Here is a 20307-nt window from a genome sequence, read left to right on the forward strand (position 1 = left end):
ATTTTTGGTTATTGAAGATTAACCACTGTTTTTCCTTTAAGCTCATTACATTTCAGCCAAACCTGTAAGATGTGTGACGATTCAATTGTGGTTTTAGATAGTAAATAAAACAACTACATTTTTGTCGTGGACATCATGACCCCCGGTTCCTTTGGCCACCACTACTGAGTCTGTAATTTTCTTTACAGTGCATCATTCCACACGAAACCTCTCTGAGTGACCTTGTTTACAGCTCAGTGACTGAAGTACGCAGAAATAGAGAAAATAAAGGTGTGGAATCCCCCCTTTAAAGTCTGGTTAAGAACAATAAATGAATTCATTCAGAGGATCAGAACATGAAGCTGCTTTTAGTCCTGCGTAACCCTAAAAGACAAACAGGCACTTCCATAGACAGCAAGGCTGGAAACCATCAAATCTGGGAGATGGACGTGACTTTACTTACAGCTGTGCTCACTTTGGTAAATTAGCATCATTGGGTTTGTGCATTTCAGTAGCCCTGTGTGAACACAGAGTAACTAATGCAGTTTTGAATTGCACATAATGATAATGATCTATAAAGTCTAAAGGAAGGCTGTGATTTCCATTCAAAGTACTTGTTCATGTAGGCCTGGAACTCACAGGAGGAATCTTTTCATACAGTGATGTGAAAAAGTAACACACCCCAAGAAAAGTTTAGATCTTTAAATATATTTGGAGATGCAGACATCCAGCCTCCCGGTGGGGGTGTTCCAGGCACGGCCTACCGGGACAAGACCCCGGGGTCGTCCTAGGACCCGATGGAGGGATTATGTCTCCAAGTTGGACTGGGAGTGGCTTGGGGTCCCCGGGAATGAGCTGGAGGAAGGTGTGGGGGAGAGGGCCATCTGGGATTCTCTGCTCTCCCAACTGCTACCACGACCCTGTCTGGACTAGCGGTCAACGATGATGGATGGATGGACATCCAGCCTTCATTTAAACAATGTTGATCGACAAAGGTGGTATAATTTAACAAGTGACGCTTATAATCAACAGTTGTGTCATCCTTTCTATAGCCATAATAAAGAGCAATGCAATGTTCTTATGTGGAAAAGGTAAGTACACCCCCACATATCAGTACTTCAAACATGTCTCATTGAACTGGGGTGCTTCCCGATCAGGTGCTAAGGATTAAAATACCTTCGGAGAATATCATGTTTTAAGTGAAACTTCAGATCTGGTCTGGTTTGCCCTTTGTTATTGGAGTGTGTGATATCATGCTAAGATTAAAAGAGCTCTCTGGTGCTGACAGAAAGAAGGTTGTAAATGCCTTTGAGTCTGGGAAGGGCTTTAAGAAAATATCCAAAGTATTTTAAATCAATCATTCCTCTGTCCAGAAGATCATCTGCAATTGGAGAACATTTAAAACCACTGCCAACTCGTCCAGGACAGGTGGCCCCAGCAAGTTTAACCCAAGAGCAGACTAGATGATGCTGAAGGAACTCTAAGAACCCCAAAACTTTATCACAGGCACTACAGGTAGCTCTACAGTTGATGAAAAAGCTACCTACATAAGCTACCTACATAAAGGTGCGCCAGGAGGACCCTTACATAGCACCAAAAAGGGGTCTTCTATTGTTATGATGTCAAGCATTTAATCATGCAAAGGACTCTTTGAGTGTTCATGGATGTACGTAGAACCATTTTCTTTATTTAAATACCCTTGAAGATCCATCATTTTTAGGTGTGTAGGAAGGCACCAGGACTTTTGGAGCAATGTGCTATGGACAGACTAATCAAAGACAGAGTTGTTTGGCCCCAGTACCGAAGCCATGTTTGGTGAAAACCAAAGCATTGGATCAGAAGAAACTCACAGCAAATCTAAAAGCATGGCGGGAGAACGGTTATGGTTTGGGGCTGCTTTGCTGCCTCAGGGCCAACTTTCAATCACAGAATCGACCAAGAATCGACCTCTTTCATACTTTGCGTAAGGAGAATGTGAGACTGTAAAAAAGTTGAAGAAGTGGACCTTCAGGATCAGGATAATGTTCCCAATAATGCATCAGGATAATGTTCCCAAACACACGAGTATATCTACCAAGAAATGGCTCAGAGGGAAGAACTTGAGGGTTATGAAATGGCCTAGCTGGAACCTAGACCTGAATCCCATTGAAGTGCTATGGGGTTGGGACCGGATGGGCTGTCCATGCAAGAAACCCCTTAAACATTGCACAGCTGAAAGTAATTTGCATGGAGGAGAGGGCAACAATTTCTTCCAGTAGGTGTAATAAACTGGTAGACAGTCGCGGGAAAAGGCCCACATAAAGCCATTTCTGCCAGAGAGGGCAGTACCAGTTACTATAGCCAGGGCCTTCCTTTTTCAACAAACATCACATGTTTTTCAAAATAAATGATTGCAGTGTCCAATTTCCATCGTTTTCCCCCTATTACATAACATTTATTTGTACATATTTGGAACTGGATATCAAATAATGATATATCTACATACGTCGAAAAGAGAAATACTTCATGGGGTGTATTTACTTCTTCACGTGGCTGTCTGAGAGTTAGAGAGCTGTGTTCCTCACAACCCAAGAATGATCTTAATTCACTCATTCAAATGGCTGTTTATATAAATGAAGCCTCCATAAATCACACTCTACTGTCAGCTTTTATCTAAGCCATCCTTCCAAACAGGCAGCAATTATGTGTTACACACAGGCCTATAATACACCAAATGAAGAGGCAATGAAACAATTAATGCTTATTTTATGAGCTGCATATTCCCTCTCCATGGCCATTGAATGAAAATGGCATAATTAAACACAAAATATCTCACAGATGCTTTCAGAAATGTCAGAACATGGCCTGGCTGCCTTCCTCGGGTTAGGCACACAGCCCTCAGTTATCTCTGCCCAGGAACGCAGAAGTTAAGACATAACTATGTGTTCTGCAGGCCCCCACATCCTGCGGTGCTAAATAAAGGCACGTTAGTGAGGGGAAAGAAACTTAATGATTAGGAAAGTTCCTGCATGGTAGTGTAATCATCCTTTGGTGGTTCGGGAAACGATTCTGATCAGACTAATTCTGTGGTCGTTCATCAGAAAAGTGGAGTCTAACGAGCTCGACGTGGCTCTTGATTTATTAATGACTGCGGATTAGCCCTCCTGTTTCATCAGCCGTTACGTGTGGCCTTTGACATCCTATTCATCAGCGTCAGGAGCGCGAACCCATTCGCAGTTGGTTGCGATGTTTAAGTGTCATTTCTGGCCCGAGAAGCTGATTTCAACACATTATCCTACAGTCTTCGAGATTACAGGTATTACATGTAGGGAACAGAGCGATGTACAGAAAATCGTGCGGGCGCTGACGTAAGGCGACAGGCAGCCAGCATATGCGGAGCGCTCTGGATGTGCTTATCAGGGATTGGTGCTTTGTACTAACGTCCGACTAGTGAACGAATCGTTCATTCGAACCGATTCCGTTCAAGAATTCGATCGAACCGGTACACGAGTTCCAACTCAATTGAACCGCTTTGTAGCTTTCCAATTAAACCTATAAATCACAACACAAACAGCACGTTGAAACGGACTATTAACCCTATATTTTAATTTAGTTTAATGCCACCTCAGTAGACAGCTGGGTTCAGCCATCGCTAAGTACTAAGAAAGACTTCCAAAGTTGATATGACTCCACTGACGTAAGTGAACCGAAGTAGCAGGTATAAAACCTCTTCGTCTGTGAATGAATGAATCGCGCGTTCGAGTCATGAAGCAGGCAGTTCGAAGGAATCGGTTCAGTACACTGAATCGATCTTCCCATCACTGGTGTTTTGTGAGGATGGATTTTCAGGCGTTGGGGGATTAGGAAACTGTTTCTCCTATAATGAGACAGCCCGCCCTTCTCTCGACATTTCGGCTCAAGCGGGCACTGCTTTTCATTGGAGTCATCCGGGAATTCGCGCGCGTCGGTGTAGCCATTTTGGCTCTCCGGCTCCCAGTTTCTTAACCGTCAGTGGGAGGAGCCTGAGGAGTCTGAACTGGAGTAGCATCAGAGCTGGAGAGAGGCGCTCAGGCAGCGGAGAAAACCGAGAGCCGTAGAGAATTCGGGACATTTTTCGCGGTGTAAGCCGCATCCATTGAAGCCAGGGTGTGTACTTGAAATTTTCAGAGGGCAGCCATGTGTGTCTTCGGGGAGGAATGTAAGCGGCTGTGTTTTTTTTGCTAGCTAACGGGATATTCGAGAAAGCTTCGCTACACTGGGCGTGCTTAGCGCAATACCGCGCTGTGTCCCGGGCAGGCGTATAAATCCTGCTGGCTAGCACAGACTGCCAACCATTTTCGGCAGAGCTTAGCATCTAGCTGCTTTGGCAGCGGTGCTACGGATGTTGCGACCAAATCCAGGACCACTGGTTTTGGTTTTCCGTGACTCGAGCGACAGCGTCGTCTTCGACAGCGTTATATCGCGGGTTTAATAGGCATCCCACGGCACGTCGGTCGTCGACACGAATCTGGGGATTAAGGAGCCGGGTTGCTAGACAAGGAGGGAGAAGGTGGGGCGGAGGAGTATCAAAGCCGGACCGAACGGACCAAACGGACCGAATATACGGTGCGAGAACCAAGCTGGCTAACTAGCTAACCTAGCTAGCCTCCTAGCCGTTCTGTGTTATTGGCATTTTGTGGGAATAATTCGGGAGGGGAAAATATCTTCTCTTATTTCCTTAGATACGACCTCGGCGTTTCCGAACCCTCGGCTGGACTGCGCATCTCATCGCAGAGCTGTGACCGTTGATATTTTTTGAATCACAAATCACGGCTTTGGACGGATTTTCCAGACTCTAGCCTCCATACCCGCCGGACCATGGCTGACGACGACGTGCTCTTTGAAGATGTGTACGAGCTGTGCGAGGTGATCGGAAAGTGAGTATCTGAATGGAGTGATTTTCTACCGTGTCCGCCTTTTTTGCAGGCGAGGCTGCCTGGGCGCTCGGTTTTGTTGGCTTGTGGGTTATGCTGGCGCGAATTTGTGGGTTTCCAGTGGTCCCCCGCCTTGGCTTCGGTGACAGCCATGTTCATCGATTAGCTCTCCGTATACGGGCTCCTTTGGAAATTTTGGTAATTAGCTAATTATCTTGAGAGATGATGAACGTCGCCTTCCATTTTACCAGCACTGACTATAATGCGTTAAAATGCGATAAAAAATATCGCATGTGGTTTGGATCAGTGTGAGGTGCAGTCTTGGTCCACACATGTAGGTTTTTATTCCGTTAAACGCTGCCTGGTCTGTTTTGTAAACGCTGGAGAGCTGAGTGAGGCTGGGCAGGACGCCACTGAGAGAAAACGCCGGACTTTCCTTTCTCTCATCTAGTTAGCTGTTCAGAAATGCCACAGTTTGCAGGTGTGGTGTCTAAAGCTTTCTGGGCTCTTCCCTCACCACCACTCTCTGAGGCCCACAGACTGCTGACTTCTACCAGTTAACCTGCTGCTCTGTAGTCCAGACTCGTTTGCTATTCACATTAATTTTGTCAAGCTAAATTGATGGGAAAACGGTTTTGTCCAATGAGGCAATGGAATGGATTCATTCTGAGAGATGGACGAGCTTTTTAAAGAAATCCAAACGTCTGTTACCCCTGTTAAAGCACGCAGTGTATCACTCAATGGGAATGTACTGAGAGTTTCTAGCGTGTCAGTAAAGAGAGGACGTCTCAGCTTTTACCCACCACACAGTAAAGCATGCACACAGAGGAAGCTGCACTGTCAGGCCTGATTCGTGTGTGTGTGAAACGTTTCTCAATGGAGAACGACATGCGAGCTTCAGATAATCAGAGGAGCCGGAGCCCATGGGAGGGGATGACCATCGTTTGAAAGACCTCTTCTGATACCCATTTGAGTGTCGCAGCCACTTCACATATCCTGTCATTTGCATATCATATCGCTGGTGTCCGAACAAAACCTCAGATCTCCGAAAAAGGTGACTTTACAGGAGAAGGAAAAAACATACTTTACTTTTAATGCAAGTCAATGGAACCAGACGTTTTTCCAAGTCATTGTGGGTCGGTTCTTTTGGCCCGTTCTTTATGAGATTTACACACAATGTAAAGGGCACAAGGAATTTTCAACTCGTCAAAAACCGAGAAATGACAAAAATGAAGATGCAAGGTTTTTTTTTTTTCCCGACAGCAGCGATATGGATATTGCATTCTCTAGATTATTTTATTCTCAGCTCTGTGTGTGAACTTTATAGATCTAGCCCTCTCAGCTTTTATGTAGTCGTTGAATTAGGGAGGGTATACCCAGGTTATCTCATACTGTTCAAGGTGCCAGTATTCAAATACTGGAACTGCCATTTGGGTTTTCATTATGTTGCAGCATTCAAAGTCACTGAGAAAACAGGGCCGGTGAACACGTACCTGTTATCTGTCATATAGGGCTGTGTCCTTTTCTAGCTCTCTATATTGACTGACTCTGACCATAGCGTGCCTTAATCTTTGCACTTAAGAAGCCTGCAGTGTATTTTCACCGTTCACTCGTGTGGGATTCGAAGTGGAGATGGTCAGCATTTGTTATTATTTGTACTGCTGGTACTTCTGGGGTGCTCCTGTATTTGCTGACCAGCAGTCAGACAGCCAGCATAATCCGTAATCATAGTATAAAGGCACAACGTGGGCAGATACAAGGAAGAGAGCCAGAACTGCAGGATCCTGAGATTTCTTTATTACCCACTGGCTCCATAGAAGTGAATTGAGAGTTTTCAACCCAGAGCACTGACATGTTCTTCACTGCATCGTGGTGGCCTCACCATTGCTGAATCTCCTTCGGGATCAATAAAGTATCTACCTACCTCCCTCACATGAATTTAAACCGTAGTCTTTACTGTAGTAAACTGTAAACTGAGTGGTGTGTAATAATTTAGAATCTAAGGCCAAGTAGGTTTGTTTCAGAAGAGCGATGTAGGAGTGCAGGATATGATTAACTTTGCAATATCATATCCTATTCTGTATATACATAAGTCTAGTCTGTCTGTGAATGATGACAGGGGTGACATGATGGATGTAATTACTACGACATGCTGTCTCATATCTGACAGCTGTGAGTATCATACTACAGAAGCCATTGACCCGCATGTCTTTCATATGGCAAGCCCTTGTCAGTGGAGTCCCCTCCCCCATTAGGGTCAGTCACTCCTGTGTGGACACACACTCACACACTCCACATTTCCTTTGGCCGTACTCTTTTTTTTTTTTTTTTTTTTTTTTTTGCGTAAGAGAGTTTCTTTCTCTGCTACGGTTCTTGGACAGCCTGTAGCATGTAGGGGCAATTTGGGGTAAGCAAACTGCTTTACTTGGTTTCTGCATTGACATTGATGGTGCAACATTGTCCGTGTTTAATGGTTTGCAAAGTGATGCAATGTAAGCCTGAATTATCAGTTGAAGTGTGTTCATCAGTACACGGTGAAGCCTGAGTGAGATTGATCACCGTTAAGCACCGTGACTGGTACAGTTCAGTCTCCTAGCTGACTTGTGGCTGAAGTCTGACTGCCTGGAATAGCACGATGTGAGAACTCAGTAAAGCCATTGCTCCTGTCAAGATGATAAACTATGTGTGACTTAATGAGCCACTGAAACAAAACCGATGTCACTGGAGCAGTGTAGAGTATTGTTTCTTCTGAGGTGGTCCATTCTGATATAGAAAACCCTTGCGCTGTGCTACTTCTATCCGATTGGTGCTATATATGAGCAAATTGATGATGTGTCCGGTTCAGATCTAGGCCAAGCCAGGTTTGAAGAATCCTCTGATTGGACTTTACCCCAGTTTGCCAAGGTAGTTCAGGTTGTTTTGAATGCTAATTGTGAATACTGACTAGAAGCAGTTTGGTTCAAATTTGTTCAAAGCAGCGGGTTTATAATTATAGGATATCCCAACACAGTATGGGGCTTAGTTTTAACTTTCAAGGCAGTGAAACCATTCTGTGATATGGCTCAAATATTATAGCAGCAAAAACCTTTTATCCTAAGGATGACAAATAGAAAAAGGTCATGTATTGTGTTGGGTGTTCATGCAGTTCTGCAGTAACCCCTGCTTTGGGCTGTGTGAGAGCTGAACTGGTTTGCTTTGGCTTCAGGTTTTTATGGTTTGGTTCCAGAGATTTTAATGTCATTACTACTGAGTGCTGATGAGGTGTTGTAATTGGTATTGCGCAGGAGACCCCATATTCTCACTATGCGCTTTCTACCGTTTTGCATTGTACTGTTACAGAAAAACAGCTGGGGATCATCAGTATAACTGGATATATAAGGCTTAGAGGAGCTGCACCAAATAGCTGAAACAATACATGAGTTTCTCCTAGTCGTAGTTGGTTGTGTGAAGCACCTACCATGTAAGAGCGCCCTGTAGGTCCATAGTTACTGATTGAAGCATTGTAGCATTACCAGATGTGCCAACCAGGGCTCAGTCTCCTAAATGCTTGTTAGTGTTAATGTCATCTGAGCTGATAAGAGAGAGTGTTCAGTTTGATGCTCTGTCTACCATAAGAATCTTCTTTCTGCTAAGATGCTTCGAGGAAATCCAACCAAGGAAAGTGTGTCTAATGTGACTAGTAAGTGCCCAGTAGGTGTACAAGTTTAAAAACCCCCAGCAACCCAGCTGTGACTGGTACACTGGTACCTGTCCAACACACACTACCATGTCACCACCATGTTGGTGTCACTGCTGTGCTGAGAACGAACCACCACACAAGTCATATCTGTTCAGCAGTGGTCTTGTGCTGTGCCCTTTCCACTGATGGCAACTAATGGCCACAGTCAATAATTTGAAACATACAAAGGACATCTTTATGGTACATGTAAAACATGAGTAGCCCTGTTGGTGTTTTATGTGATGTTTCTCAAATTTTGTGCATTGTTCCTGTACCTCTTCTTTTGTCTTTAGTCCCAGTTGGATGGCATGCCTGCCATGTGACGTGTCAAAGACTCAGCATCAGTAATTGATGTGATGTAGCGTGTGAAAAAACCTCATCAATGCCCTTTCATAAGTTATATTTACGATTGAGCACCTTCATAGTCATTTTGAGCCTGCTCAGTATGCAGAAAAACGGAAACACTGATAGTGAATACGTGAGTGGGACACTTATTTTTAATGCTGTGATTTGAGGGATTTAATGAAAATACTGGGTAACTCTTTAATTGCTGTTGTTTTGCTGGATTTTAGTTAACGACCTTGATATCTGACCATTTGTGCTGTTGTCGGTGCTACTAGTTTGAATCTTAAATGCTTCTTGACAGCCTCTTTGGTCGCACCAGTATGTATGACTTGGGACACATTTAGCAACATTATGCAGATGTGTGAATCATTTTGTAAGGGCATCATTTAGAGAAGTTGATCTAGGCTTTTTTTTTATTTAAAATTTACTCTAAATTAAAGTTTTGAAGGATGGTACATATGGCAAGTTGAGTGCACCAGTTTGTATATTTTGTACGTGGAGTTTCTTACTAAACTGTCTGCTTGGCTTGTGGAATTATCCACGTTCATGTCTAGTTTTTTTTCATAGTTTAAATCTGATTGTTCTTGTCCTTGATATGATAAGTTGATGGGCATGAGTGATCAGTCAAGTGAGTAGTTGCTATGCAACCACTATTGGTCTAGTAAAATCTACTTAAAAAGTTGAGTGTGCGAGTAATGCACAGTAAAGGTCGGGAGCAGATGGCGAAATCTGGGCCATCGGTAAACTAAACCGCCCTGGGCGATAAAATGATAATGATAATTATCATGATATAACTTTTTTCCTTGACAGAGCGATAAGAAAGGTGTGATGACTCTGATAAAATACGCCGTTCTCACTCTTCCACATTCTGTTGAAAAGGCCTGGCTTTGTTTTCTGCTGCAAGGAAAGCGACACAGCTCTGCTGTCGCCAGGAGAGGGCGCACTTCTGAATTAAAAATAATCTTTCCTTTCTTAAATTATGACTATTACAAAAACTGCAGCAGTGCTTTTTCAGCTGATAAAAACAACTTTCTCTCTCAGTCCCGTCACAGATTTGTGAATTGTTCCACTGTTTGGTGAGTGTTTGTCATGTTCTGACCATAAAGGATAAGACCACCCATGAGCAAAAATCTGCCTTCAAACTTGAAAGAAATAATGACTTGACATTTGTTATGATATGTATCGATATCGAACAATATGAATTTTGTTTATCGTGATAACATTTTTGGCCATATCGCCCAGCTCTACCTTGAGTTTATAAACCAGTTCAGTTATCCAAGCTGCTTGTCATCCTGGGTCACCAGGAGTGCTGGAGCCTATCCCAGTGGTCATTCAGTGGAAGGCAGGAAATATGTCAGTCCATCACAGAGCGCGCACACACACACACACACACACACACACACACACACACACACACTCACCCGGTGGCAATTTGGCCTGTCCAGTTCACCTGACTCCATGTCTTAGGACTGTGGGAGGAAACCAGAGCAGATATTGGGAGAACACATGTTCTTCAAACAGAAAGGACTGCCTGGCCGGGGAATTGAACCCAGGCCCTTCTTGCTGTGAGGCAACAGCGCTACCCATTGTGCAGTTATGTTTTGTTGTGAATTATTCTCATATTTTGTTTGTAATTTTTGCAGCAAATTTGCAGTCAATCAAATGTGCAGTTGATGGTAACATGCAGATAAAATTTTCAAATTCTTTGTGGTATTACAGCTCATGACACGGTAGTACGGCCGTTTACCTCTCCTGTCTTGAGCGAATCTGGTAGGTTTCGTCACTCTGTGTGTGCAAGAGTGGCTTACTTAAACAGAAAGAGGTGTGATGCGTAGGGCAGGTCAATCCAGTGCCACAACAGACCTGCGTGAAACAAGGTGATATGTATTTAGCAATTGGCGAAAGTTTTTTTTTATGTGATGTGTAATGATGTGCATTCTGACTAATTTTGATATTTGAGTATCCACAAGAGGTAATAAACGGATACCCTCTCAAAAATGTCCAGAAAAGCTACTGAGGAAAGTGTGTTCTTTTAGGTGATGGCACTGGTGTTAAGAGGCAAAAATCAGTAGAACAAAAAGGGACATCAGCAGCTTTTGCCTTTTAATATGTTACAACTACAGCCAACTGATGCAGCAGTGGGTGCTGATGAGGACTCGTCTTGCACACAAGGTATTTGCTGCGCAGTGGACGATGCTCCAACATGGTAGTTGCAAGTGCTCAAGTATCCTTTCACATCACGTTATGTGCCGTTCATAATTATTTTTAAGCAGCTGCCTAATTTCCTGCATAGTAAAGAAAAGAAAGCCCAGCAGTGTATCTGTTATTACAGTGAATAAAAAGTACTCATGCACATCAAGTTTTAGTTACCAAATAAACTTTTTTTAATGTTACAAGACTCAACCACAAAATTGCTTGAAATGCCAGTCAATCTGTTAAACAACAGGATCAAAATAGTAGGACGAAGGATGGTCTGTGACTGCATCGGCCTCGGTTTAATCTGGTTATATCAATCTGATGCTGGCAGCCGTCCCAAGAGCAGCCTTACTGTCTTTATGCCTAAATCGAACAGAACCCCTCGAGTGCCTGTCGTAAGTACTGGGACCATGAAACCTGTTCTGTCTTTTCATTTTCTTTTTCATACCTTAGTACAACTTTTTATTTATTTATTTTTTTGTTGAAAAATATTAATTCTCTTAGTTTAACAGCAAAAATGGTCAAAGTTAGCCATCTCCAATTTTTCTCAGTGTCAGCGGCTGAGTCAGCGTTTATGTGAAACAGCTGGAGCACCCCTGCTGTGGGTGGGCTTATGGACTCAAATTGGCTGGGAGGGAGGTGTGGAGGATGCTACGGGAGACATTGTTGTACACACATCCTGCAGAGCGCTGAGCGCAGCTCCCAGCCCAGCCCTGATCCGTGTTAATGAGCACACATGCATTCGGCGTCTGACAGATCGCTGGTTGTTCAGATATCAACAGAGTAGAGGAGAGAGAGATTTTGCCCTTGGTCAAACGCGTCTATCCAGCTATCGCGTCTAGTCTTTGTTAGCGTGGGGCTGCATGCGTGCCTTTTAAATCGGAGTAAACAGTGCGATGTGTTTGGCCAGTCTCCGAAGCCTGTGCTGAGGCTCTGAAGCCAGGCGGAGGTAATTTGAGCCGTCTCTCCTAATAATGAATCTGAAGCTGTAGGCATGAGAATGAGGGGCCGCCACTGTGGCTCGGCTCTTCTCATTAGTGCCCAGGGAGCCTGGCTGCTCAAACCCCGAACCTGCAGCACGATGGTTTTGGCAGCTCTGCTGTCCGCATTTAGGCCAGCCGTTAATTGCATGGTGGGTCAGATTTGATCCCTGTGATGCAGCTGCTTTATCATTCCAATTGTACCCTCCCAATCTAAATCCAAACAAAAATGTTAGTGTGTGTGTGTGTGTGTGTGTGTGTGTGTGTGTGTGTGTGTGTGTGTGTGTGTGTGTGTGTGTGTGTGTGTGTGTGTGTGTGTGTGTGTACATTTTAGCTGGGCCTGTTTTTTAGGAAAATAGCTCCTGCTATAAGTACTTCCCATAAGGAAAATGGGGTGTACATCTGTTGTGACTAATCATGAGGGTGGTTTTTGTTTTTGTTTTTTTTTTTTTTTTTTTTTTTTTTTTTTGGGTGTGTGTGTGTTTTTGAGAAGTTCGTATGTAGTGACTGGGACAATATTTGCCCCTCTCTGAGGCTCAGGGTAAAGACGGTAAGATGAGCCTTGCTGCAATAAAGACATCAGCTGCGATTATGCTCGATTTGATTTATAGTCGCAAATGGCCCCTTGAAGCAATCAGTACAGATTCAGCTTATCAATGATTTAACATGTGAAAGCTGACACTAAACCCAAAACCTCTCTTCGCTCAGGCCTCACCTCATTCATTCATTCATTCATTCATTCATTCATTCAGTCGAAGTCGCAAATGTATTCGAGGATAATTCCACTGATATTTCTAAGTGACTGCATGATTAAATTGTTGATGTAAACAAAGTCGTTGAGTGGTCCGCTGTGAAGTGGTTCTTTGTAGAGAAATTTACAGACCCAGATTTCTTCACAGTGGTGGTGATGGGAACCAGAGGTCACCATGTCTACAATGCAAATACAGCCATTTTTTATTATGCAGAACCACTTAGCCATTGAATTATGCAGAGATTTGAAAACTTTTGTCAGAATTCCTCTTCAAGCATCCTCTAATTGCTTAACAGATACCGTCTACTTCAGTGAGCCTTCCGTTACTGCTGGAAAATCCACAATGCAGTCATCCCAATAAACTGTAATAGATGCTTTTACCAAAAGACTTCCATCCCGGTCCTCCTGCCTGTGAATTAGATACACCGTGGTAATGTTTTGAGATGGTTTGATGCAGAGCTAAATAATTGTTTATGTCAAAGTTGCAATCAGAGTGGACATTGCTATTCTGATTATATCACAGATTATTCAAAATGATTTATTTAACCTTTAAATGAAGAGCTCAGGAATTGATAGTCTGGCTGGTCACACTACATTTGATGTTGAAAAAAATGGTTGTGGTGGACTTTTTTGCCAAAATATAAATGGACCTGCAGCTTAATTGACAGAAAACAAGCACATTTAAATTGCAGTTGCAATAATGGTTAGAAAAATCGCAATTAGATTCATCCCTTGATGATATTAATGTCTAGTTCTAGCTTGTGTGCAAAATCCATCTGGTACACACCTCCAATACCTTGAAGTCCTGGCAGTGTAGCATTATCTTCATTATCGTTTCTTTAGAAACATTTCACTGATCTATCAAAACAAATTGTTGCTGTGGTCTGTCAAAGCCGTGTAATATGAAAAACTCATGGAGATGGACAAATCGATCATATAAGTATTGGTACTGGACCAAATATGCAATAGGCCAGCCCTGCTTGAGGCCCCATGGCCACAGGACCCTGTAGCTCCTTGTTCAAATACCTTTTGATTTTTGCTGAAGATCTGAAGGACTGAAGATCTGAAGGACTGAAGATCTGAAGGACTGAAGATCTGAAGGACTGAAGATCTGAAGGACTGAAGATCTGAAGGACTGAAGATCTAAAGGACTGAAGATCTAAAGGACTGAAGATCTACTCTCCCAGATTTTTTTTTTTTTTAAGGAAGAAAACACACTTCAAAACTTTTGAAAAAGAATAGACATTAATTTATTAATGGCATCTTTCACAATGAAACTGACAGACTGCGACACTGCATTAATTAATTAATTAATTAATTAATTAATTAATTTTTTAAAATCTGCATACTGCATAAATTTTTTTTTTTTTGTTTAATGACCAGTCAGCGCTCCAGTGTCACGGTTGCAGCTCAAACCGCCGCAGAACGGCTCTTCTTGCTTGTAGCAGAGCAGAAAAATTATACAGAAAGCAAACGCTCACTTAAAAACAAATGCGGCGGTTAAAGACAGTGTAGGGTAGATGAGAGCTGGAAGGTATGAATGACCGTCCGACTGTTACAGCGACTGTATTTAACTGTAGTTCGTTTTTACTGAGAGGAGCAACAAGCAGAGCCTCAAACGGCCCCGCTGAGGAAATACAGCTAGGTTTTGTAAGAGGCAGTGGGACCGTCGTCTTTGTAGAAAGGGATGGTACCTACTGTAAATTTAAGGTGGAACTTAGTTTAAGGTAGCCCTAAAATTAACATGGAACAAAATTTAAGGTGGAACTTCATTCACAGTAGCACCTATGCACCTATGTTTTGTTGCAGGGCTTTATAGAAAAACGAGTTTTCAGTGTTTAGACAGAAAAACGATTTTTTGAAATTGCATCTTTTTTCAAAATTGGTGTAAAACACTGAACGATCTGTCACCATAGACCCTGGGTTTGTTCGGTTTTATGTTATGTTTACTGTAATTATAGATTTGATTCCTTTTTCAGAGGTAAATCTGTAACGTTGGTATTTAATGGGAAGGAAATAGTAGTGGGTAATGTACCAGTTGGAATTCTTCCGTAGGTGTTGGTTTCACCGTAGCCAGATAACATAATGTACACACAGCGCAAGACGAGCATAGTGCCCCTTTAATGTTACCTGAATTCCTGAGCCAGACTTCTTTCAGTAATCACTCGTCTCCTGTTGTGTGGTCAGCTACAGTCTGAGGCAGTGTTAGTTCAGGTTATTAGAGAGGGAGTGAACATCAGATGGACATGTGGAAGAAATCGCTGGGCTCTTGGGGTAGTGATGGTCTTGAGGCCTTGGTGTAATTGTATGCAAACTCCATGCAGAGAGGACCCCGGTCGCCCAGCTGGGGACTCGAACCCAGGCCCTCCTTGCTGTGAGCCACCGCGCCACCGTAGTTAACGGTGTTAAGCATCAGTGTTTATATACATGTTTTTATATATATATATATATAGATACAGCAAGCAAATGCCGTTCAGTCTGGCTTGGTATATTTTCTTTGTGACACAGAACATGGATTTTATCAAAATAAAATATTTAAAAGTAGATTTGTGTAAATATCAAGATTTATAAGCTAGTTAGGTTAGAGGCAGTTGGTGTCTATATCGGTACTGATTTCAGAGACCAGCTGAAATTGTTCATAGTTCTGCTGTTAGATGAAAGAGGCAACGTTGCAGCAGCATCCAGTACAACGCTGGTAAACGCTGAAACCAGCGAGCTGCTTCTTGTAGTATTTTTACTTCAGTTTTCATAAAGCTAGAAAGCGCAAGGCTGCACCGATATACTGTTTCATTCCAACACGGTCTCACGGTGAGAACAGAATTATGTCAATGTAATTTGTGAAGCTCTTCTTTAAGGATGGCTTTGGGTACCTAACAGCTCTCTGACTTCTCAGTAAACGTCTTTGAGGTGCCACAGCTCATCCTTCATTGTCACAAATAACTGCCGAATCCTTATTCGAAACTCAGTGAGCCGTTCTATAAATTAGCATTGGTTCGAAGTGGAGATTAGAGCTTTAGCAGCACATTGTTATTCAAGGACAAAAAGTGAGAGACGGAGAGAGAAAGAGACCTTCGCTATTTCAGGAAGCTCTTGAGATCACAGGTCTGTCATGGTCAACCACATGACAAAATGCAGATGAGTCGTCTCTCTGACCCGGTGTCTGGCCTCTGTAGCGGTTGACGGCTGGATCTGCTCCCTTTCTGCTCCACTGCTTTGTCACATCAAAGATTCGAACAACTTTCTTCTACTGCTTCAGGTCAAAGGTCAGTCTCTTTAAACCATGAGATCTGTTAAGTTTCATGCAGTTCTGTAAAGTGGGCAAGGTCATATTTTCATACCTTAAATATATTAGACTAGGTAGTGATTGTAATGAGGTAATGAAGGTGGGCAGTGCTGGATTTGGTGTTTGCGATTTGTAGAAATACATTTTACGTCCTGCTTCATGTGACACTGGCTGTGTTTACCTGCAGATCTTTGCCAGTCTGATTGAACACAGTCAGATTACAGACTCAGACTGAGGTGTTTACTGTCTCTCAGTTCAACAGGCTCATGAAAATCTTCGTTTACATGCTCGCTACAAGTAATCCGACGCAAAGTGACGCGCATGCGTGGAGCAGCACTGAGAGTAAACGTTACCATGACAGCGAACATCACGTGAGGTCCAGTCAGAGTGAGAGGAGTTTCCAGCAGTCCGCTTGTGTGTTTAATTGGTTTAAACTGATGTCAGACTCAGAAAAACGCCCTTCACCTGTCCTTATAAAGGAAGCGGCGAGAGGAAGACGTCGTGCTCTGAGACACATAAGCCGGCCGTCCGTCCCACCGCCGTCTTTTAAAGCTCAGGGTATAAAGCTCGTCTCCTCTGTAGACCAGTTTCTGCTCCGCCGTGCTGAACGGTATAAACCTCTCGCTGTGACGCGCCGCGCATGCGAAGAACGTTCTTACACCTTCCGATAGGGAACGCAATCGGATTCAGGCGTTTACACGGCTATTATTCTAATATTTAACAGGTTATTTAGAGGTTTACCCACCTCGTTCAATCAGATAGAAATTGTATTCCGAATGGCCTCAATTGGACTAGACTATTCCGATTGAGGTGTTTACATGGACGTATTCTATTCCGATTGAGCTATTATAGTCGGATTATTAACGGATTATTAGGCTGCATGTAAACGTGGCTGTTGTGACACTGTCTCTATTTGGATTGAAATAGTTGATCAGGAGGACATCTGTGAAATCATCTTACACGTCCCCTAAGTGATAAATCTTGCACATCCGGACGGCAATAAAATAACTTCAGGAGCTGTTCAGTGTTGAGCTGCAGTTTCTATGAAGCTGAATGTTTTGCTTCACAGGTGGCTATATGATCACACGTTTTCGTGTCAGAAGTTGGTGTGGTGGTGCAGATACAGTATTGCTTTGATGAAAGTGTTGCTACATGTGAATATAAAGTGGCTTATATATGTAGCTACAATTTATAATCCCTCTCTCCATCAGCATGCAAGATCTCTCCTCTCTGGTCGACTGTTTATTCGACTTTTTTTTTTTTTTTTTTTTTGTTCTCTTGCTCTGTTTTGGAAAATATTAAATATGAATGTGTGCCAGAGGACTAAATACAGAGGGTAGAAGCAATGTGACATTTGCCTGGAAAATTCAACAAAAACATGGAAGTGTGTATCCGGGAGGGACTAAATTTATCAGCTGACGGTCAAGTTTGGTGAACAGTAGGCAATATAGCCTGTAATTTTCTCAGGAGGCAAGAGAAAAACACTGGCTGAACATGGGCTGATCCGGAGGTACAGTCACAGAGGGGCGCCTGCAAAAGAGAAAATAAAAGCAAATTTAGTTGTCTGGGTAAAATTGTGTTTAGATTACATTACCTGACACGTGCGAATGACTACAAGACAAAACACAAAGGACTGTTTCCAAAACTTCAGGGAAATCTGAGTAACAGTTACTGTTGTCTTTGTGAAGCAAAAAGAGATGTCATGCTTGTTTGGGACTGCTGGGTTTGTCGTGGGCTCCCCTTCGCTGAGCTGATGATCAAGCACTTTCTCTTCTGCCTGTACTTTAAAGAACGTCTCTGTAAGACGTGTTTTAGGTGTGTTCATACAGCTTTGTTCTGCTATTTTTGGAACAAGCTCTTAAAAAAACGGTATCAAACAAACAGTGAAAGTGGATCGTGAGCCTTCCCCGGTATTCGCTGATCCCCAGTCGACTCTTTAATGTTTGAGGATGAACTGCGAGAGCGCTGAAGAGATGGCAGAGAGACGAGAGAGTGAGAGAGACGCGCACATATATATGCTCCCTCTTCCCTGCTGTCTGCTGATTTAAACATTTAAAGGGTAAATATCTTGGGCTACAGGTACAGCCCAGCACCCAAACACCTCCCTACCCAATAGCATATTTTCTTAGATTCATCTTCATCCTTTCATGAATAAACATAAACACTTTGCTTTGCAAATGCAGCCTTTTTAATGTGATTTCCTTTGGTTGCTAAAGATAATCGAATACAAAAGCCTCAATGGCAGTGAAAGTGTGAGGGATAGTTACCATCTAAAGAAAGTATTTACAGGAAAACTCAACCATGTACTCAAAAATCATGTCTCGCTCTCTTTTTTCCACTCACTATGTTGGGGTTTGTTGATCAACCACTGAACTTGTGTCATCAAACCGATCTGCTGGGACAGACAGGCTTTGGTGATTGTTGCTGCCCTGATGGGCTTCTTTATGGATCGCTAGATCACTGACCGTTTCGGCTCTGTGTCCACCTGCATATAAGCGTTCTTTAGTATCTTGCCCAGGACATGCGAAATATTTATTAACAGCAGGTTTTATAGCAGCGGTCAAAATCGTGGGCTGGAGGTTAGGGATCTGGCCCTGTGACCAGAAGGTCGCCGGTTCGATCCCCAGGGCCGACAGTCCATGACTGAGGTGTCCTTGAGCAAGACACCTAACCCCCAACTGCTCCCCGGGTGCTGCGGATTGGGCTGCCCACCGCTCCGGGCAAGTGTGCTCACTGCCCCCTAGTGTGTGTGTGGTGTTTCACTTCATGGATGGGTTAAATGCGGAGGTGGAATTTCCCCGTTTGTGGGATCAAAAAAGTATCACTTATGGAATTTACATCGTGTGATTATCATAATCATATGAAATTAGCTGTCAGGACATTTTAGTGTCATGATATTGCAGTTTCCCCTAAACTTCCAGTCTTTCTGGAAATCATATTGACCCAGATTCTATGTATCGATGTATTGACTAGATGCTCTTATGCCTGTTTCCGCTGTATAACCTAAAAATGTCTTTCAATTAGGGCCCAACCAATAGGAAAAGTTGGTGCTTGGTACTGATACCCAGAACTCATAATACAGCGTATTTTTATATTTATATTTTAGATAGAAAAGTCATATTGCAATAGTTTTAGCTTAGCAGTACTTTTCTGAGAAGATTTCCAGTTTTTTTAGCCACATTTGTTAACTATGGGCTTTAAATTAGAACAATAAAGAAATTATAATTAAAACAATAAAACATTTTGCGAACACAGTCACACAAAGTTGCCTCAATCGTTAAAAGTAATGGACACCCATGCAGTTGACCACACAGCATCCTGTTTGTGGTAGTTGTTTGTGGTGCTGTGGGGAGCGGCGAGCCAGTTAATTTACCCTCAGAACACTTTGCAAATGTTATACTGGCATTTATATCAAGAAAACACTAGGCTCAACCAGGCTTACGCTTGATCTGATACCTTTTTGTCTAAGGCTGTTTGGTCTGATGTTCAGTTACACCAGATCTGAGACATGGTGATGGGTTTTCTCGAGACTCGAAGTCGTTTAGACTGAAGAATGATGTTGTTCTGACTCTGAGGTCTAAGGATGTCCTAAAATGTTTCATTTTTTAGTTTTGCCAGGATGTTTGGAGAAAGAAATGGCAAAAGAGGTTTGCATTTACATTTTATTGCTTTAATTAGAATTTCTTTTTGGGCTGGATTTGCCTCCCACATTTAAAGGGGTTGAGCTACTCAGAATCCTTTTGATTTCCATTAAATATTGTTTATTATTTTTCATCAGTTTTCTTCATTAAGTTTTATGTTAAACTGTCATGGTTAGGATTGGATATGTAACTTTGTGATGAGTTTGAATAATAAGGATCGTTTCTGTAGGTCATTATAAAGCTGTATTCAGCAGTCTGAATATTCTCCACAATTATCAAATCAAATTGTTTGTCACATCACATTTAACACAGGTGGTGAGTGTAACTCTTAGGTGCGTAGCCCCCTTTATAGAATTTAATGTATATCTAAGAATAAAAAAAGAGATATACACTATATTGCCAAAAGTATTTGTTCGTTTGACTTCACATGAACTCGAGTGAGATTCCATTCTTAATCCATAGGGTTTAATATGATGTCGGCCCACCCTTTGCAGCTATAACAGCTTCAACTCTTCTGGGAAG

At 42.6% G+C, this 20307-nt stretch overlaps 1 protein-coding gene across 10 annotated transcripts in view; it reads left to right on the top strand.

The window, feature by feature from the left end:
* Nucleotides 1-3990: 3990 nt before the first annotated feature.
* Nucleotides 3991-20307, top strand: part of caskb (calcium/calmodulin-dependent serine protein kinase b) — a 75992-nt gene continuing 59675 nt past the window's right edge. For 7 of the 10 annotated variants that reach the window (XM_037536419.1, XM_037536421.1, XM_037536424.1 and 4 more), the window contains exons 1-2: nucleotides 3991-4563; nucleotides 4680-4874. In XM_037536419.1, coding sequence (XP_037392316.1) covers nucleotides 4816-4874 — 59 coding nt within the window. In that variant the 5' untranslated portion in view covers nucleotides 3991-4563; nucleotides 4680-4815. Of the gene's footprint in view, nucleotides 4564-4679; nucleotides 4875-20307 lie in introns of those variants that run through there. The other 3 variants (XM_037536425.1, XM_037536427.1, XM_037536428.1) reach the window with 1 other exon arrangement.

Source organism: Pygocentrus nattereri, chromosome 30 (assembly GCF_015220715.1).
Source record: "Pygocentrus nattereri isolate fPygNat1 chromosome 30, fPygNat1.pri, whole genome shotgun sequence".
Taxonomy (NCBI): domain Eukaryota; kingdom Metazoa; phylum Chordata; class Actinopteri; order Characiformes; family Serrasalmidae; genus Pygocentrus; species Pygocentrus nattereri.